The sequence below is a fragment of the Sceloporus occidentalis genome, unplaced genomic scaffold (genome assembly GCF_023333645.1).
Source record: "Sceloporus occidentalis isolate IW3139 unplaced genomic scaffold, rSceOcc1.0.p SCAF_6, whole genome shotgun sequence".
NCBI classification, from domain to species: Eukaryota; Metazoa; Chordata; class Lepidosauria; order Squamata; family Phrynosomatidae; genus Sceloporus; species Sceloporus occidentalis.
This window is the reverse complement of record NW_028316986.1, coordinates 102784851-102805356: the sequence shown is the minus strand read 5'-3', so window position 1 is coordinate 102805356 and position 20506 is coordinate 102784851. Positions and strand designations below refer to the sequence as shown.

The window sequence follows — 20506 nt, the reverse complement described above, 5'->3', positions numbered from 1 at the left end:
TGGTGCCTTGAATGCTTTTGCTCCCAGCCTCACCATCTGGAATCTGCCCAAGAGGTAGGACTGGAGCCACTGGAGCGCAGTGCCCCCAATACTTAACTCCCTCAGGCATTCCAGAAGGATACCATGGTCTATGATATCGAAGGCCACTGAGATGTTCAAGAGCACCAACAGGGTCACACTTCCTCTGTCGATGCCCAGACAGAGATAATTGACTAAGGCAACCATGTCCGTCTCAACTCCATATCCCATAAATAGGGTTCAAACAGCCTCTCTTCAATTCATTGAAGGGGAGACAACTCTTATGCCAGTGTCAATACTTTTATAAAGCTTTCCCAAGCTGGGGAGTGGTTAGTGGCAGATAAATCTTCAGTTCCTTTGGATCTTCTCTAGGCTTCTTGTATCCAGCCTATGTCACAGCTCAACTATGACCTCTTTTCAAGGATGGATATCCTTCTTTCCAGGTTTGAGCTCATTTCCAGTTTTAGTGGGAGAGATTTAATCTTCCATATGGTCTAGGAAATTATTGCATGGACTTTTATCCCTTTGCCTGACAGGATAAACATGTGTTTAACTTTAAAGATGGGTCTTACCGCATTCACCTGTCTGCAGCTTGTCTACCACCTGGGCTTATCCTGCAGCTTTTCAAGCATGGGACAAGCACTGGTTACAGATGGGCTGCAGATAGGAGAATGTGGTAAGACCCGTCTTTAAAGTTAAATGTGTGTTTATTCCGTCAATAGAACAATGGGATAAAGCCAATATGATAATCTCCCTAATCAGTTTTATGGTCTTTTCTGCATCCTATTCAGTTATTGTGGTCTTTTTGATTTTTCCAGGGTGTCTAATATTTCCTATACAGGGGACTGTGTTGGAAATACATAAAATCATATGACACGGGAACAGGAGAAGTTATGCATGCACCCAGCCTACTCCCAGATTCCTCCCTTTTTAGCTTTGGGGAGAGGTTTGGAAAATGGTTGTTGTTATTATTATTATTATTATTATTATTATTAACCTTTATTTATGAAGCGCTGTAAATTTACACAGCGCTGTACATGCAATCTTTTTAGTTAGACGGTTCCCTGCCCTTGGGCTTACAATCTAAAAAGACATGACACAGAGGGAGAAGGGAGTGGTGGCGGGAAAGGGTAAGAGGTCCAGCAGTTCCTCTCAACCTCCGAGGCCTGGACCAAGGCAGATGGACTGGAGGGAGGGCTTGGCTTCAAAATGGAAGGTTAATCTTCATCCAGGGAAAATACATACTCTCAAGTAGGATAATACATATACAATACATAGCAATGCAGGAAATGGTTCGATAAACAGGCAACAAAAGAACATCAGATAGTAAGCGACAATTATGCAATGCCTGGGAAGGCTTCTCTGAACAGGATGGTTTTCAACTCCGTTTTGATGCTAGTTAAATAAGTGATGGCTCTTGCTTGTGGGGGAAGAAGGTTCCAGGAGTGAGGGGCAGCAAGTGAAAAGGGGTGAATCTGAGATGGGGCAGAGGAAATCCTGGGCTGAGACAGCAGACCTTGACTACCAGAACGGAGGGCCCTGGTGGGAAGGTGAGGAGAAAGAAGGTCTGATAAGTAAGGAGGGGCCAGTCCATGGAGGGCTTTGAATGTCGACAGCAGGAGCTTATACTGAATGCGGAAAGGGAGAGGGAGCCAGTGAAGGGATGCCAACACAGGAGAGATGTGGTCAGAGCGGTGGGTGGAAGTGATAATGCGTGCAGCTGAATGCTGGACAGAGATTAAAGGACGGAGGTGAGAAAGAGGAAGCCCAGCCAGGAGGACGTTACAGTAATCAAGTCATGAGATCACTAGGGCATGGACCAGGATCTTGGCAGTAGAGGCAGAGAGATATGGTCGGAGGAAAGATTTAAACCTCTGCCACCTGTGCCTTATTGGCCTGATTGTTACTTGAGAATAAAACCAAAAAGACATCCTAAACTGCACAGTGCATATTTAACAAAGTGTGTAGTTCCATTCTGATTGCCAAGCAGTGGTCTCTCAAACGATTCTTTATTTATTCTTCCCCTCATTCTTGGGCAATTTGGAAAGGGCTATACTGGGGAGCTGCATGGCTTAAAAGGCACAGTAATTAGAATGTCATATGTACTTGATGAACAGGATGAACAAGCTAACCTGTTAGAAATCAGTACAGTGCAATGGCACACAAGATCCAACTAAGGAGCAAAGACACCAATGGCTCAGAGGGCAAACTTAGGTCCAAAACACACTGCAGAAATAATCCAGATTGAGACCGCTTTAACTACCCTGGCTCAGTGCTAGGGAACCCTAGGAATTCTAGTTTTATTGTGGCACCATTGGTCTCTGACAGAGAAGGCTAAATATCTCATAGAATTACAGTTCCCAGGATTCCCTAGCACTGAGCCCAGGCAGGTAAAGTGGTCTTAAACTGGATGATTTCTGCAGTGTGTTTTGGATCATAGTCTTTATTGTATGCCCTCCATTCTTAGATAGGAAAGTTACTGAGGGAGCTAGCTACTTCTCTAGCATGGTCTGGGAGAAGAGAGGATGAGAAGAGGAATGAAAGTTTTTCCTAAGATTAGGGTTCATGATAGGTAGACAGAGGGGCCATTCAGACTACCTTTTACCCTGGATCAGAAACCGAATTAACCACGGGAAGTTCATATTGGCCCTGATCCTTTCACAATTGAATCAGAGGCTTCCACACCTGTTCAGGGGCAAATGCCCCTTGGCACGGGTCTTTTGAAAGCAGAGTAAAAGTGATATCTTTTGGGGGAAAACGGGTCCGGCGAATATGAATTTGTCCCCAATCATGATTGAGGCAAGTTCAGGGGAGGGATTTAGGTCAGAGGGAGGGCAGAGGGCAGAACATGCCTCCTCTTCATCGGGTTGAAGGAGGAGAAGGGGGCCATGAAGGGCAGAATCGGAAGGAGGAGGAAGAAGGAACTGGGGGAAAGAAGGGGGCCATGAAGGGCAGAATCTTGAAGGAGGAGGAAGAAGGAGCTGGGGGAAAGAAGGGGGCCATGAAGGGCAGAATCGTGAAGGAGGAGGAAGAAGGAGCAGGGCGAAGGGTCAAGTTCAGGGGAGAGAATTAGGTCACAGGAAGGGCAGAGGGCAGAACATCCCTTCATGAAGGAGGAGGAGCAGGAGCAGGAGCAGGATGAAGGAGCCGGAGGAAGGGTGCAAAGGGCAATGGGGTGACTGACGGAGCAAGAGGAAGGAGACGGAGAAAGGGTCAAGTTCAGGGTAGGTCAGAGGGAGGGCACAGAATGGAACAAGTCTCCCTCTCGCACCAGGCAGCTTTCTCTCTTTTTATTTTTTATTTTTTTATATATTTGACAAACTATGTGAATGGTTTTTGCTACAGGGTGATACATATATAAATAGAATGTGTCTGCTTGTGCTTCATTTCCCTTTCATTTCGCTCCTGGAATAGAATGTGTGTGTGTTTGTGCTGCAAGAGGCTTTTTTTCTAAATTATTTTTTATATGCGAATGCTACAATGTGAATGTTACAAATGTTTCTCTTTCAATTTGGTAAATTGATACAGAATGCTTTTGCTACTGTATATGTCTGTAAGGAATTTTGGGGTGACTGAGGGAAAGCAAAGGATGCAGAGATGGCATTTGGGGTGAGGAATTTATTATTATTATTATTATTATTATTATTATTATTATTGTATGTGTATGTGAAGCATTCTGGGGTGGCAAGGAGGGAGGATGCAGAGATTACATTGCATTTTGGGGTTGAAAACAGAGACAGGGGAAGATTCATAATCTGTAGTGACCCAAATACACACAACACACACATACACACACACACACCGGGAGGTTTTTAAATTTGACAAAATATGCGCATACTGCCTCCTGTTTGTTTGTTTTTTTTTAAAGGAGGAGGGAAAGCACACATCCGATTGCCCAATGGCTGTAGGAAACATCACCTTGACTAAAGTGGAATTGAATTTGATTGACTGTAAAGGCAGCTTCATTTTAAACTGGTTCCGCAAATGGGAACTCTCCGCAAGAGCTGCAATGGAATTCAGGGTTAAATTACCCTGATTGAGGTAAATTTCTAGTGGGCACTTGCTTCTGGAGGGATTTGGGGGGGGGGGGGGAATACAAATCTGCCAGTTCCATCCAGCACAAATAGGTGAGTGGGAATGGGACCAGAGAGGGAAGTCACTACAGGCTACTCGAATTATCTAACCCTATCACTACTGCACACTCTGAGGCTTTAACTCTTTCAGTGCAGAGCGTTGTTGCATTTCCCTTCTCAATGACACGTGCACAAGTTGACAAGATATGTTTTGGCATGACATCATGTGTCTTTTCACTGTGTTCAGAAACCTGTAATGTCTTTAACATATATAAGTCCTGCTCTGGATGCAGTTGGACATTTTGATCTGATGCAGAATGTCTGCACTTAATCCAAATTCTCAGAGAGTGGGGCTGTGTACACAAGGACGTCCTGTAAACAGATGTGCATGCACATGCAGACACACATGGGGTTGCACATGCACACTCAGTTGTGCATTCAGTTGTTCAGTGGTGCTATTCAGCACAAGAGCTGCATAGAACAATCTAGGCATAACTACACTTATGGAAATTTATATTACATCACCCTGATGCAGTATCTTGGCTTATGTGTCTTAAAATTTTGAAAAGTACAAATCAAAATAAAAAAAAATGTAAAGGTTGTTATGAATGTCCAAATGAATCAAATGTTGAAACTCACTTTAAACTCAAGGGACTCCTTCTAAGCAGTGAAGGTCTGCAGTGCAGGTGATGGGGCCAGCCTCCTGCCACCACTGGACCATGGTGTGACAAGCTTCCTCACATCTCAAAACCACAATGCAAGGGGAAGAAGCTTCTACTCATCACACTATGGCTTGAGGGATGGGAGAGAGCTAGCCACACATTCTGAAGCACCCCACTCACCCATGCCACACACCTCCATATTTCAGAGTGCCTGCCTTGAATTTAAGGGGGATTCCAGAGGATATTTTCAATCATGGTAACAGTTCCACAATCATGAATACAGGCCAGCCCTCTTTATCCATGGATTCTGCATCCACGGATGCAATCAATCACAGTTTGAATATCCACACCAAAAACAATTCCAAAAACCCAACTATGATTTTTGACATTTTATATAAGGGGCACCATTTTACTATGTCATTACACACAATGATACTTTGGTGTCCATGGATTTTGGTATCCATGAATGAAGGAGGGCTCTGGAACAAACCCCAGCAGATACCAAGGGCCCACTGCGCATAGCTTATCTGAATATGGGACAGAACATTAAATCATTGTACCAATGGAGCAAAAGAGGTATGATTCTCACCAGACTTTTGAATCCAGTTGAATTAGATGAGATGAATTATTTCCCATTTCCTCCTGAGCACTAAATGTCAGAATCTCAAATGTTAATCATGTTAGGTTCAAGAATTCAAGCCCAGTTCACTGTAAACTATGGCCTGTTACAGACAGCCAAAATAAAGCTGCTTCGAGTCACAGTGGAGGCATGGTGTTTCAATGATGCATGAGTCCTAAGAGTCCAGAAGCCACACCAAAGCCATGCTCCAGTCCTTAGGGCTGGAGCGTGGCTTTGGTGCGACTTCTGGACTCTTAGGATGCATGCATCATTGAAACACCATACCTCCACTGTGACTCGAAGCAGCTTTATTTTGGCTGTCTGTAACAGGCCTTTATTTCTTTTCCCCCTTAAGACAAAGTTTTGAGTTTTAAACATGAAGTATCAGCAAAGTGTTGGCATTACTATCATCACTTGAGATTTTTGAAGAAAGCTGGTAGATTAGCATCCCAGCTGTTATTGAATTTTCTTCCAGCAGTTTAATCCTGGTAGTAGTTTTCAAATCAGAAACTCTGAATTAGTTCAACTGATTTTCAATGGCATTATTCCAGCATAAGCATTTTGAGGACTGCGATTATGACTCTTGGCTCCATAGAACATCTGGAACACAGCATCTTCAAACTGATTCATAGACAAGTTAGGCTGAAAAGACACTTAAAAGCATTCTTGTGAATGTGTGTTTTCAGCCTGAAAAAAGTTAGTTTTTTTTAAAAAAAGATTCCTCAAGATATTTTTTTAAAAAACCTGGCCACAAGAGGGCAGCCAAAAGAATAAGATTTGCATAAGCAAACAAGACTCCTCTGTGAAGACCTCTACTACATCTGCACTTATGATCATAAGACATACTGTGGAGACAACAGTATTAGAGAGATTTTGTAGCATCTTAGAGACTAACTGAAAGAAAGCAAGAAGTTGGCAGCATGAGCTTTCGTAGACTTCAGTCTACTTCCTCAGATGCTTGTGGAAATAGCAGGCAGATCAGAACCTTGGCACTAGCCAATGGCAGTAAAGCCAGGAAAAGATGGGGGCTGCTCCCAGGAGTGAGTATATAAGATGGAGGAGCAGGTTTAAAGGTAGTTGATGTTTATTGTGCCCTGAAGGGTGAAGAGCCATTGAAGCAAAGTTAGGCTGGTGTGAGGGGTAGTTAGAAAGGGTTTTAGGTACCCAAGAAAGGGACGAAGAGTGTCCTTAAGTTGTTGTAGTGCCCTGCAGGAGACATAGTGTTTGGTGAATAGTGGGGTCATAAGTAACCAGAAAGGTTATAAGATACAAAAGTTTAAATAAAGTGCTGTGAGAACTTAGTCTGTAAGGGAACATGTATAAAGCAATAAAGGAACAATTACAAAGACAAGCTAAAGAAACTGTTAAACTGTGTAACTAATAAAGTATTTATACACTGTATCCATTGTGAACACCATCCACTAAAAGAGATACTGTATTCAGCCTGACTTGCAAAAATTTTTCTTACTTTGTTTCAACAAGCAGCTGTCTGAAGTGATTTCAGAAACACGTTAAAAGTCTTTTAGGTTTGGGACACATTAGATAGCAGGTGTGTGACTGCCAAAGAATAGTTGGTGCCAAGTTGGAAAGAAATTCCAGAGTGCCGACATCTAAACAGAGTTATAGTGCAGGAGACACTTAAGAGAGTCCCAACTCTGAGTCTCGCAGTGAAGAATTGGTGGGATAGTGGCCATCACCTTTACACATATGACCAAAACCCCCTGTGTTCTATCTGTTACTGGATGATGCTGTCTCAGACTGTAGGGAGCTTATCATGTAACTTGGCTCAGGGATTCAGCTGAAGGTGTTTATATATTTGGACTGTTTCAAACAAGCTCACAAATTTATTCACATGTTAGAGTGGATGGCATAATGAGGTTTCACTGAATAGTTCAAAGGCTTTCCAAAATATTTGTGTTTTCATTTTTTAAAAACTGAAACATTTTTTAATTTGAGACATCATTTCCAATCTGGAGTTATTTTCATGTATTTGTTTAATAGAGAATGTGAGGACGATCTGGCTGCGACATCTGTCACCCTGTTGATCGCCAGGGTTGATTCGGCTGATCTGGCTGGCTAGGCGGGTGTCCCCTTCCTCCCTCACCACTCCATGTGCGTCTCTCCTGAAGCTGCGTGCTCGGTGGAAGAGGACGACCATCCCAGATAGAAGTTTAGTAGACTGAGTTGCTGTTGTTAACTGCCCTCATGGTGACTCTGTATGAGACATTTCCAAGACCTCATGTCCTCCACTGCTTAGTTCCTATTCTGAATCCCACTTTGGGAGAAAGGAGGGATATAAATCTCTTAAACAAACAAACAAACAAACAGTTCCTGCAAATTCAGACCCATGACCTCCCTAAATGAATCTATCCATCTAGTGTGGGGGGTTCCTTATTTCTACCACCTTCTACCTTTCCTATCATTATTGTCTATTCTAGAGTCTTGCCTTCTCCTGATATGGCCAAAGTACAACAGTCTCTATTTGATCATCTTGGGTTCAGGGAGATTTCAGGCTTGATCTGTTCAAGGAGCTATGTGTTTGTCTTTTTGGCTGTCCATGGTATCCTCAGCACTCTTCTCCAGCACATCTCAAATGAACTGATTTTCTTCTTATCCACTTTCTTCACTGTCCAGCTCTCACATCCATACATGGTCATGGGGAATACAACGACTTGTACAATTCTAACTTTAGTGCTCAGTTGTATTTTTAGGATATTTTCTAGTTCTTTCATAGCAGCTCTTCCCATTTTTAGTCTTCTGATTTCTTGACTGCTTCCTGATTGATGTTTGACCCAAGGTATGGGAACTCATAGTATGGGAACTCTTTAAATAATTGTCTAGGTTGAATGTATGTAGGTCCTTCTTGGTCATTAGTTTTCTTTATGTTCAGTATTAAGCCTGACATTGCACTTTCATCTTTGACCTTCCTTAATAATTGTGCCAAGTCTGTGATGTTTCCTGTTACTAGTATGGTGTCATCTATGTATCTTAGATGGTTGATATTCCTTCTTCCTATCTTTTGCTCTTCCTTTATCTGAGTCTAAGATCTGATTTTCATACATTTTCTACATATGAGTTGAACAAATAGGGTGACAGAATGCAGCCATGCCTAACTCCTTTGCCAACTGAGAACCATTTTGTTTCTATATATTCTGTTCTAACAGTAGCCTCTGGTCCTAAGTACAGATTTCTCATCAGGACTATGAGATGCAGTGACACTCCCATGTCTTTAAGAACCATGCATAGCTCATATTCAGTCAAAGGCTTTGCTGTAGTCTATAAAGCACATGCTGATTTTCTTTTGAGATTCCCTGTTGCACTCCATTATCCATCATATGTTTGCAATGTAGATTTTAGTGCTTCTTCCTTTCCTGAACTCTGCTTATACCTCTGAGATTTCTCTCTATATATATAATTGGAGTCTATGCAGCATAATTTTGAGCATAATTTTGCTTGCATGGGAAGTTAATATAATGGTCCTATAGTTATTGCAGTCTATTGTGTCTCTTTTTTGTGGATGGGGATGTACACTTATATTCAGTCTGTTGGCCACCATTTCATTTTCCATATTTTTGACACTATGTTATCAACTAGTACTATGATACTAGTTATATATTTTTGCATTTTACACTTTAAAAAACCTTAGCACATGGCAAAAAACATGTAATATATTCAGAAAATTTAGCCTGGTTTACATTTAACAAATAACCCACAATTCTGGCTGATCAAGCAAGTCTGTTGGTACATGCTACTCCATTTTCCTGCTATTAGGATTGGGTAAACTGCCTGGAAGTCACAAGCAAGCAAATATTTGGTGCTATGTCTGAACAAACATTCCTGGCTTGTAACAATCCCCACAAGCTAAAGTCTGATGCTAGATTTTGTTCTTGACTTATTACTCCTGGCTTGTTCAGAAAAGACAAGGCGGGAATCCTGGTTGGGATATAACACTATTTTTTATTTTTTTATTACTTTTTTGCTTTCTGGTTCATTCAGCTGCTTCCAAAACATACTTGTTAGTTGGTGAAATGCCAGAATTCTGAACAATCGTGACTTATCACAATACCAACTTCGTACCAACTTCAGTTGATATGCCAATTGCGCCCTACCTGGACCGAAAGGATCTTGAAGCAGTGGTACTTGCACTGGTAATCACTCATTTAGATTTCTGTAATGCGCTCTACTTGGGGCTAGCCTTGAACCAAGTTCGGAAGCTTCAACTGGTTCAAAATGCTGCAGCCAGATTGGTCACTAGTACATCTAGGTTTGACCATGTAACACCAGTGCTAAAATCTCTGCACTGGCTCCCAATCAGCTTTTGGGCGCAATACAAGGTGTTGGTTATTACCTTTAAAGCCCTACATGACCTGGGCCCGAGTTACATGCGGGAACGCCTCTCCCTAAATAATCCGCCCTGCACTTTCAGAATATCCGGGAAGAATTTGTTGTAATATTATAACACTTGATTAACCACAACTTCCTATAGAGCATTTACTGCCGCAGCCCCTAAACAGTCTACCAGAAGAGATCCATCTTATTACTACCTTGGATGCCTTTAAGAAGGCACTTAAGATGGATCTCTTCTGGCGGATTTATCCACCGGATTCTGTATAAGAGATTATGGTTAATACTCCACCCCTGATTATGATTGTATAACCATTTGATGGTTGGATTTTAAGGAACTAATAGGAATGTGTAATTCAGTATTAGTATTTTATAGATTATTTTCCCGGATTGTACTGTATTATTTTAATGATGTAATCCCACTTCAATCTTTGGGAGAGGTGGAAAATATAAATAAAAATGATTATTATTATATACCAAATACCAGCGGAACCACCTAACAACAAATATCCTTTGATTTCACTCAGCTGAACATGGGAACCACCTTTTTTTGAAAATATTTGGGGATTGGTCAAGATGACACCACAGATCTCCTTCCAACCACTAACTCAAGAGTTCAATAAGGAGAGCTATCAGTACCAATGCCTGGATGCAATATTTATTGAATCTTGGCAGCAGATACTTACATTAGTGGTAATAATGCAATAGCATGATCGCTGATCAGCATACCACATGGACAGCACATAATATCGATCTGAAAGGAGCTGCACTGGATGCCAGTTTGGTACCTGTCTGAATTCAAGGTGTAGGTGATGCCATTTAACTCCCTAAATTGTTTAGGATTTCATTACTTGAAGTAGTTAGTCTCTGTCTATATAGACCTGCCTGAGGATTGAAGTCTTTTCTCTATGTGGGTCTTCATCTATCTTCCACCAGTGGGAGAAATACAATGTGGAAGGACATGGCAGAGGGCCTTTTTAGTTGTTGCACTCCCAATTGTGAAATGGAGGTCTGATTAGTGTCAATATGGCTTCTTTTCAGCACTGAGTCAAGATATGGCTTTTGCATTTGTGCATGGTTTTTAATTGCTGCAACTTTTAAAGCTGTTCTAACTTGTTGTGTTTAATGGCTGGAATTTACTAAAGCTGTTAAAAATATGTAACCTAGAGTACAGAGCCAGTGTGGTGTAGTAGTTTGAGTGCTGGGCTTCCACTCTGGAAACAGGATTTGATTCCCCCCCACTCAGCCATGAAATCCACTAGGTAACCTTGGGCAAGTCACATGCTCTCAGCCTCAGGGGAAGTTAATGGCAAACCTCCTCTGAACAAATCTTGCCAAGAAAACCCCATGATAGATTCATCATAGGATTGTCATAAGTTGGAAACAACTTGAAAGCACACACACACACACACACACAGCCTAGAGTTGTGCATGATCCATATGTATTCTCTAATTTAGGGAATACAGTACATAGGGGCTATGAAAGCACCCCTCCCCCCATTCCCACTTACTGGGCAGCAGATACTGCAAGCAACTGGCATCCCCCTCCATGTGAGCAGTATCTCTAGTCCAAGTGACAATTGCAGCAGGGATCCTGCTTTTGACTGTTGTACTGGAGATTACCCATGGGAAAGAGTGGAGACACCAGTCAGCTGTTTCCTGACTGACACAGAAGAGATCCCCCACCCCTTGTAGTGGTTGTGTCATTTCATAATTTCTGTCTTTTGGTGACTATAAGGTGACCTTATCACAGAGTTTTCTGGGGCGGAAAGTATGTGACTCACCCAAGGTCCCTCTGTGGGTTTCTATGGCTGAGCTGTGAATCAAACCCTTATCTCCAGAATTGTAGTCCAAAACTCAAACCACTGCACTGCACTGGCTCTCCGCACTAAAAGCCACTACTTAACTACATAAGACAAGTGATCATATAGATCATATAGTAGATGATATAGAATTTTGGTCAACATGTTTTTATTCTGGTTAAGCTATTTTATTGTTTTAATCTGATATTATTTCAAAATTGTTTTATCTGTACATCATGCTGAAATCCCACAATAAAGGGGAGGATTTAGATATTTTAACAAATAAAAATAAATTAATAAACATTTGGATGATGTGTTTCAGTGTACACTAGGATGATCCATGAAGGGGTTGGACAGAGGTTATTCATCTCTCTATCCAGACAAAGAGAGGGCAAGTGACTTGTGCTGATCCTGGATCTAAAAAAGAATCCCTGTTATTGCCACCACAATGTTGCAAGTTCAATCCTAGAGGAGAGCTCCAAGGTCCACTCAGCCTTCCATCCTTTCATAGGTCGGTAAAATGAGTACTCAGCTTGTTGGGGGCAAGCGGCCTACACACTGTAAACTGCTTAGGGAGTGCTAGTTCACTGATAAGCAGTATAGAAATGTACTTGCTATTGCTATTGCAAGAGAGGCAGAGCTAATATTGCTATCTGCAAGAAATCCTATAGTACCGTGGATTTCTCTAGGAATCTGTTGAGGTATGGAAATCTTTTGGAGGCCTAATACTGTGAACCTCCATTTTATGTTTAGCCCTTATATATGTGTAAACAAACCATATATCATAGAATCACCATATGTCACATGACATTCTTTTAAGAAACGCGAGCCCAGAGTAAATGCTGGAGCCTTTGAAACTTCACAATGCATGGAAATATGGTACATCGATTGAAGTAATGAGACATCGTGAGACAGAATAAAAAATGCAACAAAGAAAAATAAAAAGCCACTTGCACATATAGCAATTTTAATCCATTCCATTTTTAAATACCACAATAAATTTAATTTTCACAATAAATTAAATAGCCATATTCAGTTTACAAAATAGAATTACTTAGTGTGAAACCAATATTTACAAACAATATACATTATGTACAGCAGGTTTCTCTTTGTCAACATACAAGCATAGAAGGGGAAAAAGAGACTTCTTTTTTGACACATGATTGACATGCTACAAGTGCCAAGATGACCCATACAATAAGAATAACAATAATAATAATTAACAAAATAGTGCAAACTCACCACAGGAAATTTGAAACAATGTTGATTGCATGAGAGAATTTCTTTTCAAACATTAAGAAAAAACTCAGCATCACACAGGGCATATCTTTACACTGCAAACTTATATTGGTTTTTTCTTTTCTTTCTAGTTTCATGTACATGTTCTCCTCCACCAAAAACCCCACAGAGACTTTATCAGGTGAGAATTAGAGAGCCTGGCCCTCACTTGCCCATCCAGTCATAGAACTACAAGTCCTAGGTTTCCTATTGTTAAACCAATATAAGTCTGAAGCCCAAATTTACACCTTTAAAGGGTCAATATTCTTTTAGCCACATTTTAGCCTACTGCAGCCCTTCCTAAACCAAAAGTTGCCATGACTTCTAAAGTTATATCCCACCTCCCCTCTAGATTTGCTTGGTATTAAATTTTGCAGAGCAACTAGAGTACTGACCCTTTGAACTGAATAGCTGAGTTAATTTCTTTAAATGACTTCTTCCCATTTAATTGTTCAGCATAAAATGATGCAGTTATGCAGAGAGTAATTTTTTAATGTTGTTCACTGCTTTGCAGAAAAAAATTGATCCCACCTTATATTTGGTCACACACTGCATATGTACACGTATGCATGAAAAAAAAAGGGTTACTTTTGATAACTGTGTATACGAAAAGTGCATATTTTTAAAACTCTAATAGAGACACAGTTGCATATCTCTGGGTGCAACACATAGTGTTGTATGAAATTTACTTTAGGGCCAGTTAAATGTCCTCCCTGTAATCTGGTAAAATTTCTGATTAAAAGGGTGAAAAAACTTGCGCAATTTGGTAATGACAGAGGAGTCAACCTCTGGATGGATGCGTCCCTTGCTTCCTGCCAGGCACTTGTTAAAGACAATGTTAAATCGCAAGCAGTAAAACCCTCTGGTGGCATTGAAATATAAATTATATTGACTTATCCTTGGAGGAAGATTTAAGAACTTCTCTACCAGCTGGAGTTCTGGCAGTGGTTCCATAATGAGACGGTCACCATCAACAATGTGAAACTGCTCAATGGGAAAGTACTTTAGCCACCTCTCCAGGTGTTTTGTGTAGATGCTGGTTCTTACTGCCTTGTATTTAGTGTTCACTTCACATGTATTAGGGTCAATGGACAGCTTCTCAAATTTGTAGTAGGTTTTATTCTTCCTTTCTTTTCCCTCCAGCACCTGAGTGTAGTCAGAAATAGCTCTTGTTGTAGGTTCCCTGACAATGATCAGTAATTTGATGGATGAGTTCATTTTATAAATCCTTTCAGGTACTTCCTCTGTGATAAAGTATGCAGGACTTTTCTCAATAGTTATTTGATGGGGATAAGAAAATGGCATTTTTTTCCTGTACCACTCAATGCCCTTGGCATAGTTCTCATCATTATCAAAGAAGTGGATTTCTTGAGAAGCTTTGACCACTGCTGGGTGGAGATTTAACATTTCAAGTAGTGCCCGGGTTCCTCCTTTCCTCACTCCAATTATAATGGCCTTGGGGATCTGCTGGACCAAACTGTGAAGTCTGATTTGCTCCTTGCTGGCATTGCCCTTCCGGAACTCGTGTAACAATCCACGCTTAAACTGTAGAGCTCGCAGTGGAATTTCATCTTGGCCACGGAGTCCAAATCGACCATCAATTGGGCAAATGGGTTGCAGTCTGTAGTTGAGAGAAGTGTAGGAAATACTAGTTAAAATTATTAAAGCCAAGCCAATGCAAGTCTACTCAGAAGTCATAGGGTGTATCTACATTGCAGAATTAAAGCAGTAAGACACGACTTTAACTGCCATGTCTCTATTCTACAGAATCCTGGGGATTTGTAGCTTGGTGAGGCACCAGAGCTCTCTGACAGACCAGGCTAAACACCTTACCAAACTACAAGTCCCAGGATTGTGTAGGATAGAGTTATGACAGTTAAATTAGTGTCAGATTGCTTTAATTCTGCAATGTGAATACATCTTCATTTAGATCAGTGAGCAACACACTAGGCAAGTGATTCTCAGATTGAAAAGACCTATTCTGCTATTAAGATCCCTCTTCTGAATCTGAGGTGTTTCACAGATTGCAAGGGTCTTTTCAGCCACAGAAGGCATATCCTGAATTCAACCTGATGTGTTGACTGCACAAGCACACATGCCTGCATACATGGTATTTTTAAGTGTCCATGTTAAGTATTTACAGTTTCACCTTAAAAACATAATGGAGGCAAACAGGACAGCAATTCCTTTCATGAAACACAAGAATGGAAAACTGGATTCACTAGAAACAACAGTAGTCTGCATATAAAAGGGTGTCTCTATAGCTCCCTTGATCTCTCTTACTGTCACAAAAAGAGTATGCAAATTAACACCCTTGGACATGCAGATAGTTGTTGCTGCTTCTCTATCTTCTGATACTGTTGAATCTCAATTAATTGTCTGAGCCAGTGGCTAGGCTGGCTGGGGATTCTAAGGGAAGCAGTATTTTAAAAGGGAACTTTCGCAAGCTCTGTTGATTCCTATAGTCACTGCTTGGTTGTGTGTCAGCATTAGTGCTGCCAGATTTTCATAACAGCAATAAGGAAAGTGGAAATCCATGACATGCAGGATTGACAGTCAGGAAGTAGCTGTTAACAAGTTTGTGTTCTTCCAAAATACCAAATGAAAACATTGATTTTGGATAACTTAGCCATGTGTTTCTCTATAAAGTTAACATATTATCCACATTCTTAAACTACATGAAGCACACATTGCTTTATGGAAGGCCTATACCCAGACATCGAGGATTTGTTGACATAAAAGGAAGAGTTTTCCAACCTCCAAATGGGAAAAGAGACCAGCTCTCTGGAAGCCGCCTTGGGTCCCACTCTGGTAGAAAGGCCTCATATAAGATAGATAGATAGATAGATAGATAGATAGATAGATAGATAGTCCAAATCAGCATTGATCAGCAAGTTAACAGAGGGAAGCAGGAATTGTGCCAGAACTCAGAAGCAAAGATAGGAGTAAGAGCCAAAGAAAAACACAACCAAATTCTACCAAAGGCAGGGCAACAGCTCTAGTCGCAGCCAAAGTCGCAGCCCAAACAAGAGGTCTTTTGCAGCCCTTCCTGTCAGAGAGGTCCAGAACGTAGTCACTGGTTCAGGCAATTAATTGAGATTCAACAGTATCAGAAGATGGACAATCACCAGCAACTATTTCCATCTCCAATGGTGTTAATTTTCATACTCTTTTTGTGACAGTAAGAGAGATCAAGGGGGCTATAGAGACACCCTGACTTCTGTAGCAGATTCTTTTCTTTTTTTTTTTTTTAAAAAAAAGAAGAAACAAGGGCAGAGAGAATGAGAGGAATAAACCCTTCTTGCCATTAGCAATATTATATATGGATCCTATGGAATACACTACTGCAGGAGTTCAAGGAGTCAAGTACTGTGTCTGGATAATTTTATGACCATTAATAACATTTGTAGCTGTGCAAGCTTAGATTGGTGATAAGGTTAATTAAATTTCATGCCTCAGGGCACAGGACAAATTCCTGCAGGAGTCAAGAAGGAATTTTCATCCCATTCAGGAAACTGCATAATAGGCTATGACTATTCTGCATATCTTTATATTATGAGACTTTACAGGGAGATGATGCCCGCCTCAGCACATGAACATTTCTTTCTCAGCAGATGCAGGCCTTCCTGGACTGAAACTGGGTACCTCATTGCTATGAAAGGAAAAACAAATGGAACTGATGGAATGCAATGCAGGATTATTCAGTAAGTGGATTTTTCTCTTCTGTTATTTAGGTTTCGGTTCCACCATGTAAACTAAGGTTATTCATCCATCCCATGGAAAGCAGAGTGCAACGTAGTGGCAGGTTTGCCTTCCTGCTCTCTTACTCCTCTAGTTTTGATCCAGAACAGTGCTGTCCAGGTTATTCTCCAAATACTCACATGTCTCTTCCTCTCATAGATTCCTCAATTGGCTTCAAGTTTGGGCCAGGGCTCATTATAAGCTTTTGGTCCTAGTATTTAAGAGCTGCAATCTAACTTCCCCATGTATTTGGCAGCTCAGCTAGCATGGTATGTACCATCTAGAAATTTAAGATCTGCAGACAAAGGATTATTGGCAGTTCCACCAACACATACAGCTCTGTTGAGGCTGCAAGCCTTTCAGGATCTGGCTCCGCGTTTGTGGAACAGCCTTTCTTTACACCTCCGTCTGGAGGGGGATCTGATCCACTTTCATAAAGGGCTGAAGACCTTCCTCTTTGTTTCACTGGATTAAGTTACTGAGCATGTCTAAGGTGGCCAAGATGGGCAGTGGCTAAGGAAGATTTTGTTTGCTTTGTTTTTAGGAAATTAGTATATTATTTTAGTATTTTAGAGTGTGATGTTTTATTGTTTGCTTTTTACTGTATATGTTTTGATGTACCACCCTTTGGTGGAAAGGGCATTATAAATAAACATCATCATCATCATCATCATCATCATCATCATCATCATCATCATCAAATGATGATTGGAATCCTATTGGACAATGATAAATACATAACCTAGAGTTATGCACTCATGACTGTTATGTATTTACATCATGTGATCAGTGGGTATCTGTTCCCCTGTCAGTAAGGAAACAACTGAGTGATGGTACCACCTCTCCTCGTGCAAGCAGTCTACAGCATGAAGGTAAATTACAACAGGTGTCCCACTTCTGGCAGTTGAATTGGAGATTAGTCAGGAGAGGGGATGGGCACATCGTTCAGCTGTTTCCTGTTGACTGGCAAACAGACCCCCATCAATTGCAGTGGCTGCTTCCTAGTAAGTGGGGTTATTTTTTGAGTGGGGATATAAAGGATTCACTGCACTGTAACTACACTAGACACTGTCTCCAGTTCTCAGGGCGAGGTTGAGGAATCTCAAGGTGATAGCACTGCCTTGAAGTGTTTGCATGTGTATATTTTTTTCTCATTTTGTGTTTGGATTTGATACACTGCAACTGTGGTTGAAGCTTAACGTGTCATGCTTAATGAAACTATCACATATTTCCCCTTGCAGCATTACTTGTGTCACCCATCTGTAACATCACAAAAGGACATCCTCAAGTTTCAGATTTTGACCCTGAAATTTCAGAGCCTCAGGCAGTCCTGATATGGCAATCCTCTCCTCAAATAAGACAGCAATGTTCAATTGTCAGTTCCAATAGTGGCTAACCACAGGTTGTGAGAAGACGATGAGCAGGACATAAACACATTAGCACCATCTCATTTGTGCTCCCAATAAGAATGAATGCATTTCACTGTCTCTAATCATTTTTGATCTCGGGCCAAATCTATCCCTCCTATGTAGGTTGGGTTTCAGGATACGGTTTGAGGGCAAATGATTGTGAGACTCAGGCCCAAAACACATGGACAATCCGCTCCTTTTGGCAGCCCAGTTCAGGACTGTGGCAGCAGCCCAGATTGGGACTGGGAATGTGTGCATGCTGTGGTTGTGGTGTGAATGGTGCAGACTGAGTCTCCCACCACTCTATTTGGCCCATCTGTTTCAGGCCTCAGATCTGCATGTAATGATCAAATTCAAGCCAGAGCTTGAATGAAAGACCAGTAGAAAACGCTGTATGCTACTTTCAGTTCCACAGAGGAAGCAAGTTAGGACATAAAGATGAATGTTATCCTTATGGTGAAGTGGAAGAGATCAAGATTGTTCCTTTATCATGTAAGAATGGCCCCAAGCAAGCAACTTGTTGCCTTCCAGCATAGCCAATCAGGAGGGAGGCTGGGAACTGCACTCCAATAACTTCGGGGGGGGGGGGGGTTGTACTTTGACCACCTCTGTTATGAGGTAGTTTCTCCAGTGCTCTGCACACATTTAACAACTACTATGCAACATAAATTATCCACTCATTAATTTCAGAAGACAGCAAGTTGATAGTTGTGTACTAATGGCTTACTGTGCATAGAATCAGGAAGGAACATTTCCTTGAGGTCAGACTCATGAGTAGCTGGCAATGACAGGAACTGTTATATCTCCAATAATTTCTGGGAGGATATCTGTGCTCCTGGCCAAAAGTTTTTTAAAAGCTGGCCCTAATTTTGTATCCATGACTGCCCTATCATTTGAGAAAGCCATTCTCAGAGAGATCGTTCTCATCCATTGTGTCTGAAAAGGTTTTTTTTATTTTAAAAATTAAAAGTATACCACAAACTCCACCAAAATTGGCTAATTAGCATAGTTAAAATTCCTTATCCCTGCAGCAATCTTTCAAGTGCAGTAGGATTCCAAGCTTGACAAGCTAACTCTGCAGGCTCATGCATAATTTTAACTACCACAGTAGCACATTAATTGCCTGCTCATAAATTTTAGAAAGGAAGATGCATAAATACATCATAACTGTTTGTTGAGACTTAAGGTCAACCTGCAGATGCACGCAGACAGAAACAGGCTACCGTAATGACATATTTACTGTATGCCACTTTAAACTCTCTCTGAAAATGACTGCCAGTGCTCACAGAATATAAATGGACAGTTTGAAATGCCCTGGCTTAGGCAAGCTGAAACTCTTTCAGTATATGCACACTCTCCTCCACCCTCAGATGCAATGGAAATAACAATGAAAATCAATATTTCAGCACTTTTCAGACATTAATAGTAAGACAAAGAGCTGGAAGAAACCTATTCAATTATATCCAAGGGTTTAAGAGGAAGTCTTTGAGGTCGGTGGGTGGGGGAGAACCCTACCTGATACCATCTATAATTCCAGATGTCACCCTTATCTGATAATAGAGTGACTTACCTATCCAAGCTCCCAACTCTGGCAACTAGATATAGGAGACTTCCAACAGCAAGGCTGCCTAACACAAGGAGCTTCTGTCTCAGCAACACCTGCTGTTTGAATAGCATGGCCCTCCATCAATCTTCAGGACTTCTTCAGTCTGCAGGGAAAAGAAAGCAGAAGCCATTTATGAACAAGTGGCAATACAGATACATGCAAATGTTTATTAACAGGCAATCAATTCTGACAAGTGATTAATCCGCCCTTGTATAGTTGGCCCTCCATATCCACAGATTCTATACCTATGAATTCAACCATCCATGCCTTGAAAATATTTTTTTTTGGGGGGGGGGAATGATACCCCTTATATAAAATGACAAAATGAAGACTTGTCTTTATATTTCCATTTTATATAAGGGGTACTATTTTACTATGCTATTGTATATAATGGGACTTGAGCATCCACATATTTTTTGTATCCACAGGGGATCCTGGAACCAAACCTCAGAGGATATGAAGGGCCCACTAAGTATCCCCATATCTTTCCTGATGCAACTCACAGGAAAAGCAGTCTAATGAGAAGGCATGCTGCAAATTCTATTGGTACCAAAGTGAAGGGTTTCTGTGGTATCATGGACCATGTAGCAGGAGAATGGAGATGATGGGTGCAATAAAAGCAGTTATACTAGGAACCAGAGTTATACCATGCTATCAGTTCACCTGAAAAATAACATAGTTTTTTTTTTTGGGGGGGGGGAGGGGAGTGTGTTTTTTTCCCCAGGCTGATCTTTTGTCTACAAATTATTCTGAAACCCACACATCAAAAAGAGGGAACAGAAACTTTGTGTCACAGATAATGAAGCCCAGGTTCTGGGATTTCAAGGTGGTGTTGGGCTGGCTGGAGCAACCAAACTGTTGCACAAGGTGGTCCTGCTTGCCGGAGAACATGGTTCCCTCCAGGGCCATCTCATATTGGCAGTACTTCACTCAGGTTCACAAACAGATGATGCA

General features: G+C 41.2%; 1 protein-coding gene across 9 annotated transcripts in view; it reads right to left on the bottom strand.

Annotated features, from left to right (window-relative positions):
• Positions 1–12506: 12506 nt before the first annotated feature.
• HS3ST5 (heparan sulfate-glucosamine 3-sulfotransferase 5) overlaps positions 12507–20506 on the bottom strand; it is a 220883-nt gene continuing 212883 nt past the window's right edge. For all 9 annotated transcript variants that reach the window (XM_089528504.1, XM_089528505.1, XM_089528506.1 and 6 more), the window contains 2 exons: positions 19517–19655; positions 12507–14417 (listed from right to left, as the gene is read on the bottom strand). In XM_089528504.1, coding sequence (XP_089384630.1) covers positions 13487–14417; positions 19517–19623 — 1038 coding nt within the window. In that variant the 5' untranslated portion in view covers positions 19624–19655 and the 3' untranslated portion in view covers positions 12507–13486. The remainder of the gene's footprint in view (positions 14418–19516; positions 19656–20506) is intronic.